At 33.0% G+C, this 20,858-nt stretch overlaps 1 protein-coding gene across 1 annotated transcript; it reads right to left on the reverse strand.

The window, feature by feature from the left end:
- Window positions 1–6,779: 6,779 nt before the first annotated feature.
- On the reverse strand, window positions 6,780–15,688 carry LOC126701504 (uncharacterized). Its single transcript, XM_050399637.1, has 18 exons — window positions 15,354–15,688; window positions 14,648–14,749; window positions 14,361–14,443; window positions 14,146–14,230; window positions 13,972–14,058; window positions 13,211–13,272; window positions 12,834–13,102; window positions 12,686–12,746; window positions 12,046–12,223; window positions 11,326–11,364; window positions 11,156–11,217; window positions 10,986–11,022; window positions 9,222–9,271; window positions 9,051–9,117; window positions 8,327–8,402; window positions 7,783–7,862; window positions 7,635–7,703; window positions 6,780–7,062 (listed from the first exon to the last, which is right to left on the reverse strand). Exons 1-18 carry the CDS (start codon window positions 15,414–15,416, stop codon window positions 7,027–7,029), a joined length of 1,506 nt encoding a protein of 501 aa, XP_050255594.1. The 5' UTR covers window positions 15,417–15,688; the 3' UTR covers window positions 6,780–7,026.
- Window positions 15,689–20,858: the final 5,170 nt, after the last annotated feature.

Consider the following 20,858-nt stretch of genomic DNA (forward strand, 5'->3'; position numbering starts at 1 on the left):
CTTTCATGGCGCAGAAGATCAGAATAATAATTTAAATTCTTTTCCCTATGCTTCGGAATCCAATGAAACTTTGGAGGGAAATAACTCCCAGCAAGTCTGAGCGGATCAGAAATAGAGGCTCTGTTGGGTTCAATATAAAACAGGTGTTGGAAATATTGTTTTTTGATGTATTGAGGGGAATTTTTTGGATAAACAGTTTTGATGGGCCGGTTAACAGGGGTTAAGGCATAAGGATCATAAGATGAAGCAAGAACAGTGGAGTAATTAATCCTAGGGATGGTTCCTAGGGTGGTGAAGCGGTTGGTTATTTCAAGAGGAGAAGCAGGTTCCTTTTTAACAATTTGTTTATCAGTTTCAGCAGGAGGATTATCTTTTGGTCTTCTACTTGTCATGGTGACACTGCAGAAATTCACGGGTAAGGAAATCAGGGATAAAATTTTGAGAACCCTTAGTATATTCAATATCAAAATCGAAAACGCTTAAAATAGCTTGCCATCTAGCGAAAATATGTTTTGAGGCAATATTTTCAACATCTTTTTTAATAACATATTTAGCACTTTTGCAGTCAATACGTAACAAAAATTTTTGGATTAACAAATCACTTTGAAATTTTGAAATACATAGTACTATAGATAAAATTTCCTTTTTAATAGTACTATAATTTAACTGTGCATTGTTCCAAATACCAGAATAGAAACGAACAATTTGTTCAGATGACTCAGGAGAAATTCTTTGTTTTAGAATACCACCATAACCAACATCAGAGGCATCAGTTTCAACAATTTTGAAAGCTCCAACAGTAGGAATACCAAGACAAGGCAATGTCTTAACATGAGTTTTGATTTGTTTAACAATAGAAGTATGAACATCAAACCAAGGAGGAGGATTACTCTTTAACCGATCAAACAGAGGTTTGCATTGTTTCCTCATATCTTTGTAAAAGTCTGCAACATAGTTTAATGACCCAAGAAATCTTTGGAGTTGTGTTTTGTCAATGATAACATTAGGAAACTTATCGGCAAACTGGATGGCTCTATCTATAGGACGAATTTGTCCTTCAGAGATATCATATCCAAGGAAACGAACTTTGGTTTGGAATAGTTTAACCTTCTTGGCTGAGACAACAAGACCATTTCTTTTGATAGTATCTAGAAACGAATTCAAATGTTTCCAGTGTTCGTCAATAGAGCTAGAGTAAACAAGAACATCATCAATATAAACAATGGTGAAATGACTGAAGGAGTTAAAAATATCATTCATGATATTTTGAAACTCACTTAGGGCATTTTTAAGGCCAAATGGCATAACATTCCACTCATAATGTCCAAAAGGAGTGGTGAAAGCAGTTTTGTACTTATCATTCTCACTAATCTGAATTTGCCAAAACCCAGATTTCATATCAAACTTAGAGAACACAACGACTTCATTCAACCTATGGACAAGGTCATTCTTGTTGGGAATAGGATACTGAATCCATTCTAAAACCTTATTCAGTGGTTTGTAGTTAATGACTAATCTTGGGGTTCCTCTTTCAATTTCAGCATTTTTTTGGACATAAAAGGCTGAACAAGACCAAGGAGACTTGCTATTCCTAATCAATTTTTTCTGCAACAAATCATGGATTTCTTTTTTGCAAAATTCAACAGTTTCAACATTCATTTGGATAGGACGAGCTTTAGTGGGAATATTTTTCTCATCAAAATCCTTGACATATGGCAAATCAACAATATGTTTTTTCCTATGCCAGAAAGCATTAGGAACATCGGAGCAAACATCATCAATCAACATTTTCTGAAAATTATCAATTTTGGATTGCAACAATTTATCAGAAATTTGTTCAGCAATTTTCTTGTATCTAACTTATTGCTGAAGAAATTGAAGATGTTTAATTTTAGCATGAATCATGTTTGAAGCAGTATTAGTATCAATATCAAACTTCGAAGCAAATTTAAACTTTACTTTTTGTCCAAAAGGATCAGTAGTAATTCCATCATGTTCAACAAGAAAAGGATATAAAGCATTTATAAAAGGCAAACCAAGAATCACTTTATCAGTCATATTTTTAACAAGAACAGAAGGAATCTTGAAACAAACATTAGCATGGCATACATGAGCATTATTCAATTCATACTTTATTTTCATCTGAGAACCATTAGCAGAAACCAATCTTTCAGTAGATTTTTCAAAGTATTTTGAAGGAATCAATCCTTCTTGGATACAGTTCATGTCTGCCCCTGAATCTATCATAGCAATAACAGTGAAATGATAATCAAGGGAAACAACAATTTTAACTTTTGTAAACCATTTTGGAGGAATTATTTTATTAACAAGAGCAAGTTGAGAAATAGTAACATCATCAGGGATACCTTTACCAGAAAGAAGAGCTTGTTGACAGGATTCATCTCCATCATTATGCTCAAGTCCTTGTTTAAGATTATTTTTATCACTTTTAACATCTTTAGAATCATGTTTTAAGTCGCTTATCTCTTGTTTAACAATATTAATTTCATGTTGTAAATCATTAACAGTTAGTTCTTTAGCTTTCTTTTTATTAAATTTTTCCAAAGTTTTATCCTCTTTACTCTTGGTGAGAACATTGGTTTTAATAACATTGCAGCAAGAATTTCTACTACCAATTTTAATATCGGAAGAATTATCAATATTTAGTATGTTGGATTTGTCTTTTAAATTTCTAGATTTTCTTTTACAATTTTTATTAAAGTATCCAGATTTTCCACAGTTAACAAATCTCTTCTTAGCATAGAAATAATTAGGTTTAACAAAGTTATATCTGTACCTTAGTTGGTGTTTTAACAATTTTTTATCATTACACCTATTGGTACTAAGTTTTTTAATAGTACTAAAAATATCTTCATAGGTTAAATTATTATAATCAATAAAATCATTTTTTCCCACTAATTCTTGTTTTACATTATGAGCAAAGATAGGAGGCAGACCATCAATAAACTTTTCTTTCCAATAAAACTTAAGACAATCTTTCCGGAGCATTACTCTGGAAATAAAAACATCTTGATACCATCTGTATTCAGACATAGTTGGACAACTCAAATTATTTAAATAATCATGAGATGAAATATTGGATGGAGTACCAACAAAGTGTTTGAGAATAGTACAGACCAAGGTATTGACTCCATTACAAACAATACTTTCATCAAAAATAGGCAAACAGTCATCATTCTTTTTATCAGCATGTTTAATAAACTCTCTGGATTCTTCAGTGAGATATGAATCCCACCATCCACGAAGAGCACCAGAAAACCCAGTAACAAGTAAGTTAATAACATCAGGTTGATCAAGATTATGGTTATTTTGATAAGCAATACCAACCATAGACATGTGAATCATTTTAGTAACGATTTCTAGTTCAGACAAACCATCAATATTCCATTCATAAAGTTCATCAACAGGAACAGAAGAAACAGAGGACACAGTATCAGAATCTGTAATTTCTTTTTTGGAAATAGTGAGAGCAGTTGGAGTTCTTGTAGAAGTACCCTCAGTTTTAACTTTTAAATCAGAAAGCATTTTTTCAACAATTTCAAGAGTCTTGGACTGAGAAGTTTTGAACACAACTTTTTCTCCTTGACTGGGTAAATTAATCAAAGGTTTCTCAGTTTTAACAGATTTTTCAACAATTTTTTCTTCAATACGGTCAAGCTGTTGACCAATAATATGCAAAGATTGATTAGTAAAATTGTTTTGTTCAATAAGGCTAACAATGGGAGTTTGATCATCAGCAATTTTGAAAGGAGAGGCCTTCACTTCTTCTTTTGTCACTTCATCTTTCTTAGTAGTTATCAAAATTGAATCAAGAGGAGGATGACTAGACCTAACAATGGTTTTATCAATCTTAACAAAATTTGATTTCTTTATCACATTCAAATGTTGTTTTGAAACCTCATTATTTGGAACATAATGGTTTTCAAGAAAATCAAAAAACAAAATATGTTTTTTCAATTGATTCATCATTTCCAACCATTTTCTTTTAACACGGTCTTTATCAGACTGAGCAAAATTATCTTGGAAATATTTTCTCTTGGTTTTGTTTGAAGCAAGCATAAACTCATTGTACAAAGAATCCCAATCAATTTCAAAATCATCATTTAAAATAGTCAAAACTCTTAATTGATTTTGGTAAACAGGAGGAGTTTCAATAGGAGAATTAAGATCAGATGGAGTAACAGAAACAGTATCTTCCTCATCTTCATTAGCAGTTTTACTAAATGGAGTGGAAGTTTCAGGTTTAGTTGAATAGTAAACAGAGCTAAATTGGGATTTATCACTTGAAATACCTTTTAGCTTTAAATCAGAGGATGTTTCCAAATTCTTTTTCAAAATTTCATTGTGATTTGTTATATATATATATAAAGGGAAATGCTAACGAGTGTCTTTAAAGTACTGGTTAATAATCTATTTAAAGAAAGTTTTTATGGGAAATGAAAAAAAATTAATTAATATTTTAACAACTTTTTTCATTTCCCATAAAAGTGGTATTAAAATTTTCCTAAAATGGATTATTAATGAGTGCTCTAAGGACACTTGTTAGCATGACCCATATATAAAAGGGGAGAAAGATGTTGATTTTTGGGAAAAGTTAACAAATATCCTAAGAGTATTGGTTTAAGAAAACTTTTTAGAAGCTTGTGGGGGCTATTTAATTAGGAAGTACTGTTAAGGCTGTACTAATTGGGCCTATGACCCAATCCGAGGACATTGGACTATCCGAGGATGTTCAGATGAAATTATAAGAAGAACGGAATAAAGAGAAGAGTAGAGATGATAAGAAATAAGTCCAACAAATGTCTGAGGAGAAAAACCACCTCGGTATCTAGTGTCCGAGGTCAGTAAGAGTGTCATATCATCATGGACCTTTTTCAAAGTTACATCACAAATAAGGGTTGGACGTTGGGCAAGGTGCAGGAAAAGGAAAAGGGCAAACAAATATCTTCAAAGGCTGCTACCTCCGAATTAAATACTTTTCAACCAACTCTCTGGTCGCATTAATGTGGAAGTGATGCCTGAACAGTGATCCAGCAGCCTTACAGCTACTGGTTGATGGTTCTGGGAGTTACTGGATGGAACAGGAAGGAGTTTCCCGAATCTAACCTACACGTGTGTTGTAGGGATGTTACCAAGATTGTAGTATATAACATGAGAAGATGTACTAAAAAAGGGGATCGGAGAAAAATCAAGGAATTTGAGAAGAAGACTGCGAACTCTCGTATAATCTTATTGTTTAACAAGTACAATATAATATAAACTCCTCGAGTTAATCCGAGGACAGATTTTCTCATCTTTCGTGTGACAGTCTTAAATTACCAAATTTTTCTTTTGGAGTAGATCTATTTCTTTCATCCACGCTCTACAAATTAATTGTTTGGGCCACTTGGGCTAGAACCCAATCCTATTTTGGGTCCAATACAATTTCAGTCCTTACAAAGCTTTTTATAGAAAAAAAAAAAAAAAAAACTTTCATTTACAGTTTTTTATATTTCCCATGAAAATGACATTAAAATTTTTCTAATATAGTCCATTAACAAATGTCCTAAAGGCACCGATTAATAGAACCATTGATTTATAATAATAAAAAATAAAAACAAAACAAAGAAGTTCAGAAACAAAGTTGCCTCTTAAGTCTCAACGATAAAACAAGGCTATGGAAAAATTTGGTAGAATTTTGAGCCAACTCACTTGAGATTTACATTCTTATTTTTGTAAATGTGGATCATGTTAATGGATGTCCTTGACGGTTGACACATTTGTTAATGAACTATTTTAAGAAAATTTTAAATTTTAATACTTCTTTTAAGAAAAATATAAAAAGTTGTCAAAAAATTAGTAGTTTTTCTATACTATTATTTAAGGGGTTTCCCCTGTTTGGATTTCTCATTTTTTAGTTCAAAAATGCCTCTACACTCCTATGTTTAAGTAGAGACAAAATTAAAGAACAATCTAGTAAAAATGCAACTCCCTCACTCCCACTAATATATTGCCTAAAAAATAAGACCATTCTCCTATTAATTTTCAAATTAATTTATTCACTTATAAATTAGATTTTCAAAATAAAAATTATATATATAAAAATGCAACCCTACACAATTTTTTTTCTACAAAATAGGACCACTAGAAAAAAAAAAAAAAAAAAAAAAAAAAAAAAAAAAAAAAAGCTTCATCGCATGCACGAAGCTTGTGTGATGAGGCTTGTTTCTTCTAAAAATAGTTCTTAAACTGATGTCGCATTTATTAACTTTTCCCTTTGTAAAAATATTGAAATTAAATGATCCACAAAAAACCGGTACCAAAAGGAAAAGGGCAATGCAGGCAATGGGGTATTGTAGATATGATTCTCCTAATAAAAGTCAGTTGATGACTTGCGAATCAATAGGATCTGAAAAATATTAATAAAAAAAAAAACGATTTTCAATATTGGATTTAAAAAATTGGTTATTTTTTAGATCATGGCTAGCACGATTGTATCAGTAACACGAAAAACCAATCAAAAAGGAATCTAATTTAACAAAAATGGTCCACAGACAAAGATGATCCAGGAACTTTTCAGTCAAAATTACTGATACCTGTCGTCTACAGCAGTTGAATTAAGATTTCTCTGGCAGAACCAAAAAGATAGGCCACCTTGCATTTATATCATTGCTTTATGGTATACATTTTTGGTTTCCTTAGAAATTTCAGATCAAAGAAGTTCAATGGATTAATTAAGCAGAATTAAAAGAGGGACCATTCACAGAAAACAGCAAGAATGTAGAAAAAACTGTTTGTTAATATTATTGAATTTGAGCTATAATTCGGTTACAATGAAATAGGGATCCACAATCTATAGTATGTGGACCAAAGAATATTGAATCACTTGCAAATGAATTTAATTTACTGATAACCAATCACAACTTTGAATCACTTGTAAATTAATTTAATTTACTGATGATTAATCACAATATTGAAGCATTGAATCTATTACAACTTTCCTCACCGTACCCGACAGCTCTGTTCTTATGCTCTAAGATATATTAGTCCGCGTTTGATCCTCTGCAAGAAAAATTAACAAAGTGATAATAAGTATATTTTGAGTATGAATATTTCATGTTACAAAGGGAACCTCCAAATTGGCTTATAACAATGAGAATTACTTTTCTTATCATTTTTCATTTTTTCTGGGTCATAAGGAGAAGCTACACAGAGCTAAGAGTGATAGTAAGAAGCAATCAACAAAATATAAATATTTATGCAATAATTTTATACAGTGACGTTAATACTCCCCAGGAATAAATCTATTTTATGTGCGGACAACAACAATATTCTTGGTTTTTAACTTGGTGTTCTATCAATCTGATATCAAAGCCTAGCGAATCACTTTTAAGAGAAGTTACTACTTTTGTGCCAGTGGTGCACCAAGGCATATTTCTCCCCCATATGACCTTCCCTCCCAAGTTGCAAAATATGGATCAATGCTTATATAAGGTGTTGGCTAGGGAATATCTTAAATGGAATTATTAAAAGGAGCTCGTGTGAGATAAATACAGCACTGCATGGTAAACATCACAATCTGCCAGCCTGGTACTGCTATTTAATTTCGCAACAAGAAAAGAAAGGTTCCATACCTCTCTAGTGTCTCTAATGCGCAGGAGTTCCAATTTTTCATGAGGCCTCCGATTTGACAGGGTAGCAAGCTGCAGCTAAGCCTAAATTAGCACTCAGTACTAAAAAATGGTTCAGCCCCACATATTTTATATAAATATTTAATCATACCCAGAAACTGAAGCGCTCAGGATCTTGCGGTGTAGGCTTCATTGCTTCAAAGTTAAGGAGTTTCTCAAGTCTTCTTGGATCTGCAGTATGAATTGTCCATTAACCACAAGAATAAATTGCAAAGTTGCAAGACAAGACAATATCCTTGGTAAAACCATATGACTGTGCAATGGCGAACTACATGCAGGCTAATGTGTCTTACAAATTCCCCTATTAGTATCAGAAAGCAATGAAGCATTTATCTGATATTTGCTAGGCTCCATCATGAAACCCCTTGAGCATTCTTTAATGCCCTTATTTACATGTAGAAAATAAATAATGATAACAGGACGTCAGTTCTCCTACCTCCCAACTCTCCACACACCCCCTCCCCCCTCCCGGCGGCAACCAAAAAAAAAGAAAAGAAAAAAGCACACTGATATTTGCTAGGGTAGACATCACGAAATATTTATTTGATTCAATCAATATTTCCTAATAACTTTAGGTAGGGATTACGGCAATGCTGATCAAATTGGCATTAGCCTCCCTTCCCTTAGAGTTTTACCTTGTCGTGCTGCTTCTCTTTGTCGCCTTATCCATGACTGAGCAAATTCTGCTGCATTATTTGTCGATTCCTGCAACTGTCAAAAAAAAAAAAAATCCATAAAGGTGAAAGCAAAAATAAGCTGCCCTACAAATCTTCCGCTAATAGTGCATGCCATATACTGTACTTTCAAATTTTGGCTACAAGATGTTGTATGAATGACAAAATATAAAACTTGACACCTCATTTTATTAAGGAAATTAAATACTCAGAATGAACCCCGAGATTATTTCCTAGTTCTTATGTTTTATTTAAGTTTCTTTACCCAGCAGACTTTCACACATTGGCATTAAGCTGTTATACACTACCATTTGCAGCATAGGTTGAAGCATTTAAAATTGCAAATAAAACATCCAGAAAATGTCTGCAGACATCTATTAAAATATCATACTAAAATTCCAGAGACACAACTGAACAGCCAGGACCATGCTTAACAGATGACTACCAGGTAACATAAAGTACCTCCTTGCGATCTTTAAATATTGACGTTCCTACTTCTAAGCAAGCTATTATAATTCATGCTTCTTGTTATCCTTTTAAAACTTTTCCTTTATTTTTATTTATTTATTTATTTTTTTTATTTTTTTGTGTGTGGAGGGTTGGGGGTGGGGGGGTGGGGGTGGAATCTCTCTCTCTCTCTCATACACACACACTCACAAGAAAGCCAAACTTGCAGTGAGCTTACCTCTGCTCTTTCTCTTGTTCCTTCTGGTGGAATATCGTTCACCCAATCAACCTCCGCAACACGATAACTGCATAAGAGTTAAATCATCAAGGCACAAAATCTAACTTAAAAACAAAAAACTGCAGACGATATGATAGATAGCAATAAACAAATGTGTGAAGATCAACTCACCCATCTTGATCCCAAGATCGGATGATGCGAAATCTTCGTCGACTTTCAATCTGCTTATTAACATAAAAAATGGATTTAAGAAAAGGAACAATAAATGACCACAACTCCACATATGTATAATAACAACCAAGCCTTAGTCCCAAAATGCTAACGTGGAATGAGTATGAGAAGCATGTTTCCCTTCATGTTTGGATTCTACCTTCATCCACAAGATATTTGGAAAAATTTAAAAACTATTTCTGAACCAACCTTAGGATAAAAGCATAAATAATTCCTTAACCTATAAATGTGTAGTAGGGAAGCACAACTAAGTCAATCATACATAACTAACAAGATAGGATTGTCAATTAATTTAGTAGATAACACTGCAGGAAGCAGTGGTTTTGTTTGCAGTGCATTCTCTGGTAAGAAGTCATTCAGAGCTTTTGCGGTTGCCAAGGTTAGCTTTAATGATGTAAAAGCTTAGGAACTTCTGTTGGTCTTGATGAAGAAAGACTAGGTTTAAGGGGCAATTCTGAGTTTTGTGAACAGTCTTGAAAGAATAGAAACCAGGTTGATTTTTGGTGTTTCTGATACTTGATGATATGAGGTAAATTCTCCGATATGTTTTTGTGATAAAAATTTAAAGAAAAATGGGATCAGCTATGATTCACACGGTGCTGGGTAGGCTTCACATGTAGATTTTCTTAGGCATCACATCTAGACTTGGGTTGTATCACACAATTCTTAAAAAGCATTCATGTTAGAAGTTATTAAAATTTGTTACCTCTACATTCATTAAAGTGAAACCATTTTAAACATATTGGAAGTACTAAACTCTAAGTCAGGAGATACTAACATCCATGTGAGGACAATAACACAACCCAAATTAAGAACCAAGGCCAGAAATTCGGAAAGGTAAAGACCGTAAAGTACCCCAACATCTTTGGTTTTTTTAAAAAAAATTGTGTGTGTGTGTTGTTTTTGTAAGATAAAAAGAGCAAATCATTGATGAAAAGAAGAATGAAAATAAGACTCAATGGCTTGACTACACATTTTAGGGTTCCAACTACTCCCTGCATCAAATTTAGACCATTATTTTGATCAATGTAATTTACTTTTCCAAGAATTTCTTCCTTTCTATGTCAGTTAGACTCCTATATTTCATCATATTAAAAAATATCGTCAAAGGTATCAAAGTCTTGAATGAGGCCACATCATTATAAAAGCATGCATGATCACCACAAGGTTTTAGCATTTGCATGGCAAAAGGCTAAGAAGGTTCAGTAACAAGCTTATTCCTTGCAAGCAGACTCCAATATATATATATATATATATATATTATGCCCACCTGACCTAGAGCTCATTTGCTCCAATTTATATGAAATAGAGCTCCATTCCTTCACATTGGTAGGTTATACAAATTGTTATGAACACTTCTTATAAGGAGATAAAACTTTAGTGAGTTCCAAAGAATCACTTCGTGGACTTTCTCCCAAATAACAAGATAACCTTATATCACAATCACAATGGCTCATCAAGTGTTAATTTGCAATCTTAAAAGAAATGCAACCAGTCTAACCAAAAGCTTCATAACAAGGAAATGCCTCATCAAAGTTTTTGAAAGCAATGGCCTTTTCTGGTCATAAAAGCAAAAAGACTTGAAGTTATAAATGTATGTAAGTAGAAAAAATAAGAGATTAATTTTCAAAAGTAAAATAACATTTGCATTGAATTCAGTTCAGAAAAGTGCAAATGTATGAATACAAGGAAGAAATCATTCACCTCTAGATAGAAACGTCCATCTGGAAGTGGCTCACACCTACATCAATAAACAAACCAAGATCTCTAAATTTTGAAAATGGTATATAAAAAGTGACGTTCAGAAGAAAACAAGTAAATGGTATGCATGCTAGCAATTTTATGAAAGGTGAAAAGGATAAAAAAAAACTTACTCGGTAATCTCTACTTCACAACCAAAGTCGGCTATGGAACCTGTTGTAGAATCAGTAATAACCTACATGATTAACAGACAAACCAAACCCAGTAACGGTGAGGAATTCTTTGTCAAACATATACCTTAAGAACGAAAAGAAAAAGAAAAGGACCAGTGACAAGAATTTACCATTCCCATCCGATGGTTTCCTTCCATTATCCTCCTCACCTGTTCGTCAAGTAAACATTAATAATGATAACATTAACATTATTTGTATACAAATATATTTTTGGGGAGATATAGTTAACATCTGGATTCATTTTTATTTTATACTTCCAAAGGGGAAAAAAAGATAAAAAATGATTGAGATATCTAAGCAGGAAATTCTTTGTTTTTTTTGGTAAGTAATCAGACAGAAAATTAAGATTTATGTTATGACACCTCTTCCCATGTATTTATCTTAAGGCAGAAGCTTACAATAAGGCAACAAAACCAACAAAAGACTACTCAATTGCATGCTTAACCACATTGTTAGAAACAATTACATGTGCTTTTGCACAGCCAGGGATAATAATTATTCCTTTCTGTTTCTATGGAGCATTTCTTGTTGTTACCATCTACACTATTAGATGAGGCAACAAAATCCCTGATGATAATACAATACTTGACAAGTGCTCACTCTTAATTATAAAACAATATCATTTTTTCTTTTTGCCGAATAAAATAATATCAATTGGACACTAATTAAACTTAGCTATTTCATGCAAGGGTTCCCAAAATGTTCTGTTGCATACAAAGGTAGTCATCCTATGGATTTACTACCACATCCATAATCTACCCATTTATCTTAATTTCATTATAATATATGAAAGCCACAAAAGAAGAATGGTAATCAGTTGACTGACTCACCATAAGCCTGTACCGGGGTTCAAATATGTGGAGAGGAAACCTTTGACAAGGAATGACAACATCCATGACAAAAAGAGGGATCAAATCAACACCAAGGTTTGTCAAACTTTCATGCTCTGTAATCCTTTCTGCATATTCCTCTGGGAAGTTCTTTTGTATAATGTTGTTAAGTGTCACACTGGTAAAAAACCAAGTGAGATTGTATATTGTAGAAACAGTCTTTATTACAACAAATGAAGCAAAAGAGTAACTCCAGAAAGAAGAGTTTTTTCTCCATTCTCACTAATATGACACGGCATGCATGGTGAAGAGGATAACTTGACTTTAAGGTCCATATCAAAAGAATTTTCTAGACTCATATTGACCCAATAAGATATTTCAAATTCCTTTACACGTATCATTGAGCTCCTTAACAAAGTTGAACATTAATTTGGACAGCATGGGGCCTACAAATCAAACGGATACAGTCATGCATAAATGATTGTATTTGCAAACTACTTCTCCAAGGTTGAACCAATGAACGGCAGCTCCTATACAGACTAACGTGTTCAATTCATACAGCATGGGTAGAATAAAGATTTTCTAGAGTCAAACCATTAACACAAGAATTTCAATTATCATTGCCACATAAGCAACTCACCTGATTGCACATGTTCTAGGACTAATAAAAAGAACGGTTCGGCACAATGGACATTTGTTACCTAAGATTTTTAATAAAGAAGTTAGAAGAAAATAATGTGATATGAAGGTATTATGGAAAATTTGATCAACAGCAGCATGGTGCTCACCACGATCCATGGACTGAAATAGACATGAGCGGCAAAAAGAATGCCCACAAGGAGTCGTAATGGGTTCATATAATAACTTCAGGCATAGCGTACAATCGAAGTCATCAGTCCGTTCTGGCCTACCATGGCTTTTCCTCTCAATTGAACTGGTTGATATTTCCCCCAATTCCTGAAGAGAAGCATGAAGATGATTGCTACATGTTTCTCTCCTCCCAATTAAACTGGCTGATGTTCTCTCCAAATTCTGAAGAGAAGCACGAAGAGGATTGCTACATATTTCCAGGAACAAACAAGATCCATTCACGGTGTAAAAATTAAAGAAAAATGTATTACCATATCTCCAACAGAATTTAACAATTAAATGAAATTACATTCACCTAAAAGGGTCAATCTGAAGACCTGAAAGAATAACATCCCGGGCAATGTCATACTTCTCCAACTGTAGATACAAAGCAAGGTCAACGACTCAACATCAATGTGACAAATATGGTATACATGCAAACATCGATGGAGGGAAAAAGATTATAATACATTAAGGATTTTGCCTCTTATCCTGATATAAGAATAAACTAAAAGTTCCATGTAAAAAACATGTAGAAAATTACATTTTTGGGATCAACTTGAGTGTTCATGTGTTACATTTCCAACAATTTATTGTCATTCTACTCTATCCAAATCAATGACTGGTGTCTTCTACTTAAGTGCAGTAATCAACTTTACTGGTCATAACCAAACCATCTACGATGGCCACCACACCTTTCCCTCAATTGGTTAATTAACAAGTATTCATAATCAAATTCATTTCTAACCTCACACACTTTTTAATATTTTCATTTATCCAAATTATCATCCACGGAGGACTATTAATGTTTTGTTTTGTTTTGTTTTTTTGTTTTTTTTTTTTTTCTACAATCCCAAATTCTTTTTATATGTTTTAAATATAGAAAACCATAATTTAAACGACATATGCCTTGAGGCTTACACCCCACCACATTGGGGGGTTACATGTTTTATTCTTCACATTCACCATTTAAAGTTTGAATGTGCAGACAATGAGAGGGTGGGACCCACCCCCTAGTACATTAAAATAAATTCAGAAAGCTAAAAAAGAAAAGAAAAGATAGAAATATATTCATACCAATATGAGAGCATTGGCCCTTAGAATGTATGATTTTACCGAATCCTTTCGGATGCTATTTAGCTTCTCAGCATCCTTCAAAGCAAGCTGAATTTATAGATAACCAATACTTGTTAGAATGTATGCAAATGAAATTTCTTTTTTAAGCATATATAGCAAAGCTATAACACATACCTCAGCATGTGTTGTAGGATCCAGCCCATTCAATGGTCTATATTCAGAAGTTGTTGGAGGTCTGTGTTTCAAGAATTGGCTAATCCTGGTTGAATGAAGTTGTTTTCATTGCAACAAATTTATTATATAGTTAATGAATGTTAATGGCTCTGAATGTAATTAAAGACATGCAATCAAGCACAAATCACTAATCTAGCCATGAAATGATCCTTAACCTGATATAAGCAGTACTTCGGTTGCCGAGGATAACAGGATCACCTGGTTTGATGTTATTGGCTCTTGAGTAACAAGTGATTGCCTGAAAAGAAACTGGATCAGCAATTTCATCTAATATAGTGTCATTGGTAAAGTCATATATAGTACATGTCAAAGCTCGTATTCAAAGCATTTTATGAGCGGGTTTCTATCCACGATTGAATACTATTTCTTCTTTCACAAGAAATTAGTAATGTGTCAGTAAACTACAAAGATTGACAGACCGCTCTAAATGAAAAACACCCACCTCTTCCAATTTATTGTCTCGAAATGCTTGGTTTCCACTCTGCACAAATTCATTAACATAACCAAATGTGTCCCAACCCGCTGATCCCTCTTTGTCATTCGCCTGCAATTCAATCCATGTTTACAAGTTCATTCAAATTCACAAACAAAGCATTTAAACTCACATCATAAATGATCAATTCTTCTCCAGAAAGATTACGAGCTAAACCAACTTGGTCTTTTTTGCCAATTTAGTTGTTGCAGAAAACAGATACCATTTCACATAAAACCAAAACAATAACTTCCATCAATTCAAATTCCTTGGTTTTCTCACTACCCAAACAATGGGAAAGGGCGGGGAAATCACGCAATCAAACTCAAATCACTTTTGTTTTCTCCGTACACAGCAACCAGACAATGTTGAAGGAAAATACAAAAGACAACAAACAAATTCGGACGAAGAAAATACTAACGCACTGATTGGTTACTGAAAAAAAAAAAAAAAAAAAAAACTCAATTTTCTTCCAATTTCAAGTTGAGCAACGATTTCTGGTTATTTCAGCTTATACAAACAAAAAAACAAAACAACAATTCCGCTGTTCTTCTTTTTTCTCGTTTTCCATAATTTTCTCAGCAACCAAACACAAAAAGAAGCAATCAAAATCCGATTCAATTTACTCAAACAGTTGCCTTTTCGGTTTCAAAGATTAACGGAAGAGAAAGCTAACCCAAATGTAGTCTTCCACTTCATCAAGCCCTTCCGTACTGAACAATGCTTCACCACCAGACATTGAGAATTTGATCAACTACACACACTTTTTTTCTAGATAGAAAGAGAAAAAAAATCTAAAAGAACAGAATTGGAATTTGGAATTGTAATTTGGAGTTAGAAAGAGTGAGTGTGAGTAAATATAAATAAAAGCTTCGTGTGCGTCCCTATGTCCCTCGTTGCATACACGGACCAAATTCCACTACGTGGTCTTTCTGCTCTTTTGGATAAGAGAAAAGATTTTAGGGGCTCTCAGATTTTTTTTTGTAAACAGGGGCTCACAGATTTTTGGAATTACATTACAATTACATTTTATATATATAGACTCTCTTTTTATATATATATATATATATATATATATAATAAAATAAAAAGAATTATGGGAAAGATTGTAGGAGTGAGATTGAGAGGGAGAGTTGGTTGTTGATGCTGTGATAAAATAGAAAGAGATTTGAGGAATGATAAAGATCACATAATCTTCCATAATTTTGTGTCACAATCTTCCACATGATGAGTTGTAATTGATAAATATGTGATGGTGAGTCATGTACCCCAAGCATTACTCAGATATTTAATTCAATTCTTAGTTGGTGTAATAATTAATAGTATAATGAAATGAAATGATTGTTAATTTTGTGATAGGATTTTGACTTTTGGGGTGTGGCCAGCTCAGTTCTGTTCTGTTCTTTTGCAATTTTATTTTAAGAGTTTACTTTTTTTTTTTTTTACTGTCTTTTCTTTTCTCTCGAGCTAGTTTTTTTTTTTACATCTACATCCACGCTCCTTTTTTGCGCGTGCATACACGCTTCTTCAGCTGCTTGCTTTGCTTACCTTTTTATTTATTTATTTTTTAATAAGATCATAATGATCTAAAAAATTCTAAACTTTATCAAAAGCCAGCAAACTTTTCATTACAGACGGTGAGTCATTCAAAATACAGGAATCAGTTATTTGTACGGCTCTCATCTTGGCTTAAGTTGTCAACACATCTATTAATTTTCCTATAAACATGCGATACTATTTTCTACTCACTTCTTCGTTGTCTACTCTGTCTCTTTTTTCTTTCTTCCTAAATAAATTAAATTTAAAAGAAAAAACTAAATTTACAATTCACACATGTAAAATTCAAGTTATTTATATGTATATTAATAGACAAAACTCAAAGAAAATCCAATTAGATTTTAATTGGATTCTCAATTTTACACCACGTGTCCTATTTAATTTTTAATTTTATGTCAAGTGAATTATTGAGTGTGAAAATCGAAGAGTCCAAATCCAATTAGATTCTAAATTGGATTTCAATTAAAATTCAATTTTTCGCCACATATCCATTTATTTATTTTTTTTAATTTTTATAACAAGTGAATTATTGGATGAAAAAAACCAAAGAGTCTAAATATAATTAAATTCTAAATTATATATATGAGAAACCTTTACACATTTTAGAAATGTATGGTTTTTAAAAAGTGTAAGCAAATACTATGTATAATTTGAATCTCTTCTAAAAAAAATACATAATTGTGCACGGGACTACACACAGTATACGTGGTGTGGGGAGTACATGCTTTTCATGACAATAGCAAATTTCATTGACCATTCTTGGGAAAAAGAAGAAGAAGAGGTTTTTGTATTTTAAATAAGAGATGAGGAATTTAAACCATGAACATATCTATTAAAAACACACAAAAATCTCATACGGTCATTATTCAAAAAGGATTTTTGAAGTTTAACAAAATTGAATTAATAATAATAATTAAACTCACCACAATTTCATATACAATTTCATAAACTTATCAATTAAAGACATAATATGTAATTTTTAAAGTTAGCTCACACCCTGTTATATATGTGTGGGTGGGTGTCTAGGTGTGTGTTTTAATGCCATTTTGAAAATGGAAGAATGAATGAGACAAATGTTTAAAATTACGCTCAAATGAGAGTTGAATGAACTTTTTGTCTAGAGTTTTCTCGAGCAATGTATCACGCAAAGTCGAGCAAAGTTTCAATTTGATGATCAGTCTTGAGAGAAATGTCATGCAAGGTCAAGCGAACTTTCTATCTAAGAGTAATTTAAGTTTGTTCAATGGTTTAATTGAGCAAAAGCCAATTCACTCAATTGATGCGTCAAGTGAAAACATTAGAGGCTTAAAATATTTGTAGAATTGTGCATAAAAGTATACTTTTAAGTGGTAGTTGACTGATTCTAATCATTAGTAACGATTCTAATAGTATTTTGAAGGTAGTAACTCTATTCAAAACCACGACGTATTCTTGAAATAATTCACAAGTATAAATGCTTATGGGATGTGGAGGACAAAAGTCAAAGTTTAAATCTCCATGAAAAATTTTCGAATACATATACACTTAGATTATTCTAAAATAGAATTTTATCTCAGATTAAAAAAAAAAAAAAAAAAAAAAAAAAAAAAAAAAAAAAAAAAAAAAAAAAACTCTTCTAACTTTGCAATGGTGTTTTTTCATTGTCATGTGTATGTTACATATTCATTTATTTATTGTAACACATATACTAGAAAGTCAAAGAATCCAAGAAAGACCCTTCAATCTTGAAAGATGAAATGAGCTTCCAAAGTTTGAAATTTCGGAGCAAAAGAGATCGTTTCCAGTTTCCACCGAGTCAAACAAGCAGAAATACCAAGACCCTGTTTTAAAAAAAAGGAAAGAAGCTTAAATAGAGAGAGACAGAGACAGAGAGAGATGTAGCTCGAAAATAAACAACAACAGATCAAAGAATCAACAAAAGCCTATACCTTTCAAAATAAAACTATTTCAAAACCCTAGAATTCAAATATAATAATTGCGAAACAAAAAAAGAAACGGAAAATAATCAGAACCTAAAGAACTTTGCCCTAAATTTCTATTCAAATTAAACACAGAACTTAAAACCCTAAATTCAAAAATTGAAAACAAAAAATAAAAACATAATTACCTCTCTTAGCTTCCCTCTCTCTCTCTCTCTCTCTCTCTGCGAAACAACCAAAGATTTGAAATGTTAAGAGGTTGGAGATGAAAGGTTTGGAAGTGGAGGGTGAGGGCTAGCTTGAGATCAGAGAGATGGAGGGTAAGGGTTGAGATTGGAGATGGAGGGTGAGGGTTAAGATCGGGCTTGAGAGATGGAGGTTGATATGCGATGGGTGGAAAATATTTTTAGTTTACTATTTATACAAATCCTAAAGCTGCGTTTTTAACCTGCGGCTATAGGCAAAACTTGGGGCTGCGTTTGAGAAATGCGGCTCCATCCCAAACTAAAGCCGCGTGTTTAAAACGTGGCTTCAGACCAAATTTAAAGCTGCGTTTTAAACACGCGGCTTCAGACCAAATTTAAAGCTGCGTCTATAAAACACGACTTCAGGTATGCTAGAGACGCATTTTAAAAATGATGCCACAGTTAAGGAAAAAAAAAAGAGTTTGCCAAAAAATTAAATACGGAGGTCCTTAGGCCGTGTTTTTAGCTCAAAAAAAACGCAGCCTCAGAACCCTTCTATGGCCCTGCGTTTAAAATGCGACTTTAAGGTTTTTTTAAGCCGCGTTTTTATAAAACACGGCTTTAGTCTATCTTGGGCCGCGTTTTTTATAGCCGCGGCTTCAAAAACGCGGCCCAAAGCCCCCGCATTTTGTAGTGTTACTTGTAGAATTTAAGCTCTATTAAATCTTGAGTCAATTTGTTAGGACTTAAGAGTCCGTTGACAAATTTATCAACAGCAAAAAATAGGAGTCCATTGACAAACCCTAGGAGAGGAGACAAACATTAGTTCTTATAAAAACAGCAAGTCAAGTCAGCCTATTATTTTATGGTATTGTTGTTCTTGTTTTAACCCCATTTCCTAACATATCCTGGCCGATTTGCCCACTCATTGTTTAGGATGCTATTTCACTCTCTCTTTTCAGATTCACTTTCTTACTCCATATGTGCATTGCATACATGGGTTTTGTTTCGCCATGTAATTTATGTTGTTGTTTTATCTTATGGTCTTTGAATGGAATTTAAGCATTTAGTGGGATAGTTACTGATTATTAGAGCTAATTATATATATATATATATATATATATATACATGTGAGAATGAGTTGGAGGCTATGTGGGTGAGAGAGAATATAAGAGAGGGCCGACTTGATTCTCTTGTAAACGGCAACCGACGAAGACAAGTGAAGCACCTGTTTACAAGAACCACTAGACAAGTACGGATACGATACAGCAACACAAACAATTTTTGAAAACTATAATCTAATATGATTGATAGGATACTGTTATAACACAACTACGATACAGATACGACACTCCAAATAAAGTGTTTGTGCATCCTAGATTATCTTATATTATTACTAAACATGGTAGGTACACTCAATGAGCTATAAAATTTTTCTATAATGTAATTGAGGTCAACAATTAATATAATTTAAAGTAGGAGAGGAAGAGAGAACAACGGCAATTTTGGCTTGGAGTTTGTGGTTTATATGGTGCTTAAAGGTCAAACGTGTGCTTCATGACTTCATCAAGAGGAAGCCACGCTCACGTAGTAACATCCATGTTTTTAAAGTGAGGGTTTTATTCCCAATGAGTGGGATGGGAAGACGACAATGAGGGTATCTATGATCCGGCTATTTCCTTAATTGCAATCTCTATTCTCTACTAGTGTGCATGCAAATGCTATATATATATATATATATATATATATATAAAATACATGTGACCTGTGAAACATACTTCGTAAAATATTAAATATGCAACATATATATTGGGTAAAAAGAAAACTCAATAAAACTAAAGAACCAAACCAGTTTTAGGATAAATCCTGTTACAAACACAGTATTCAAATTGAAAAATATAAAAGTCTAACAAGTCCATTGACGAACTATCATACAATACAAAATTAGAGGTTCGATTGTGTCCCAATCTCTCCAAACAATTACTTAGCACATATGTTAGCTTCTTATTATTCTGAAAAATACATGAAAGTTTTTATATTTAAAAACATAAAGTCGTATTAAAGTTTGACTACTTATTATACTTTACAAAGTTACTTCAACTTTTATTACTAAACTTTTATCATTAGCAAAATTTTTTCCTAATGGATCAAATTTTGATGCTAAGGAAAAAAATGGATCCTATGCTTGGCGAAGTATGCTCAAAGGGTGGGAAGTCATTATGCGGGGTATGAGATGGAGGATTGGAGACGGTTCTGCAGTCAGGATATATCATGATAGATGGCTACCAGGTATTGATAGTGGTAGGGTCATTTCTCCCATTTCGGACTCCAGCTCAGAAGCTTTGGTGTCCACTTTGATTGATCATGAACTGTTCAGTTGGAAAGAGGCAGAGGTTGATAGGATTTTTTTGCCCATGGAAGCTTCAACTATTAAAGCAATTCCCTTGAGTTTCTCTAACAGATGTGATAAAATTATCTGGCCGAGGAACCATGATGGGGTCTATTCTGTCAAGTCCAGAT

This window comes from Quercus robur, chromosome 10 (assembly GCF_932294415.1).
Source record: "Quercus robur chromosome 10, dhQueRobu3.1, whole genome shotgun sequence".
Taxonomy (NCBI): domain Eukaryota; kingdom Viridiplantae; phylum Streptophyta; class Magnoliopsida; order Fagales; family Fagaceae; genus Quercus; species Quercus robur.

What these genes read in the sequence shown, in the direction of transcription:
- LOC126701504 (XM_050399637.1), bottom strand. Translation starts at nt 15,416, where the DNA reads ATGTCTGGTGGTGAAGCATTGTTCAGTACGGAAGGGCTTGATGAAGTG. An exon ending in CGAAGTACTGCTTATATCAG is followed by an intron (nt 14,231 to 14,360) that starts GTTAAGGATCAT and finishes TCATTCAACCAG; the next exon opens with GATTAGCCAATTCTTGAAAC. An exon ending in ATGGACGTTTCTATCTAGAG is followed by an intron (nt 9,272 to 10,985) that starts GTGAATGATTTC and finishes GTTAATAAGCAG; the next exon opens with ATTGAAAGTCGACGAAGATT.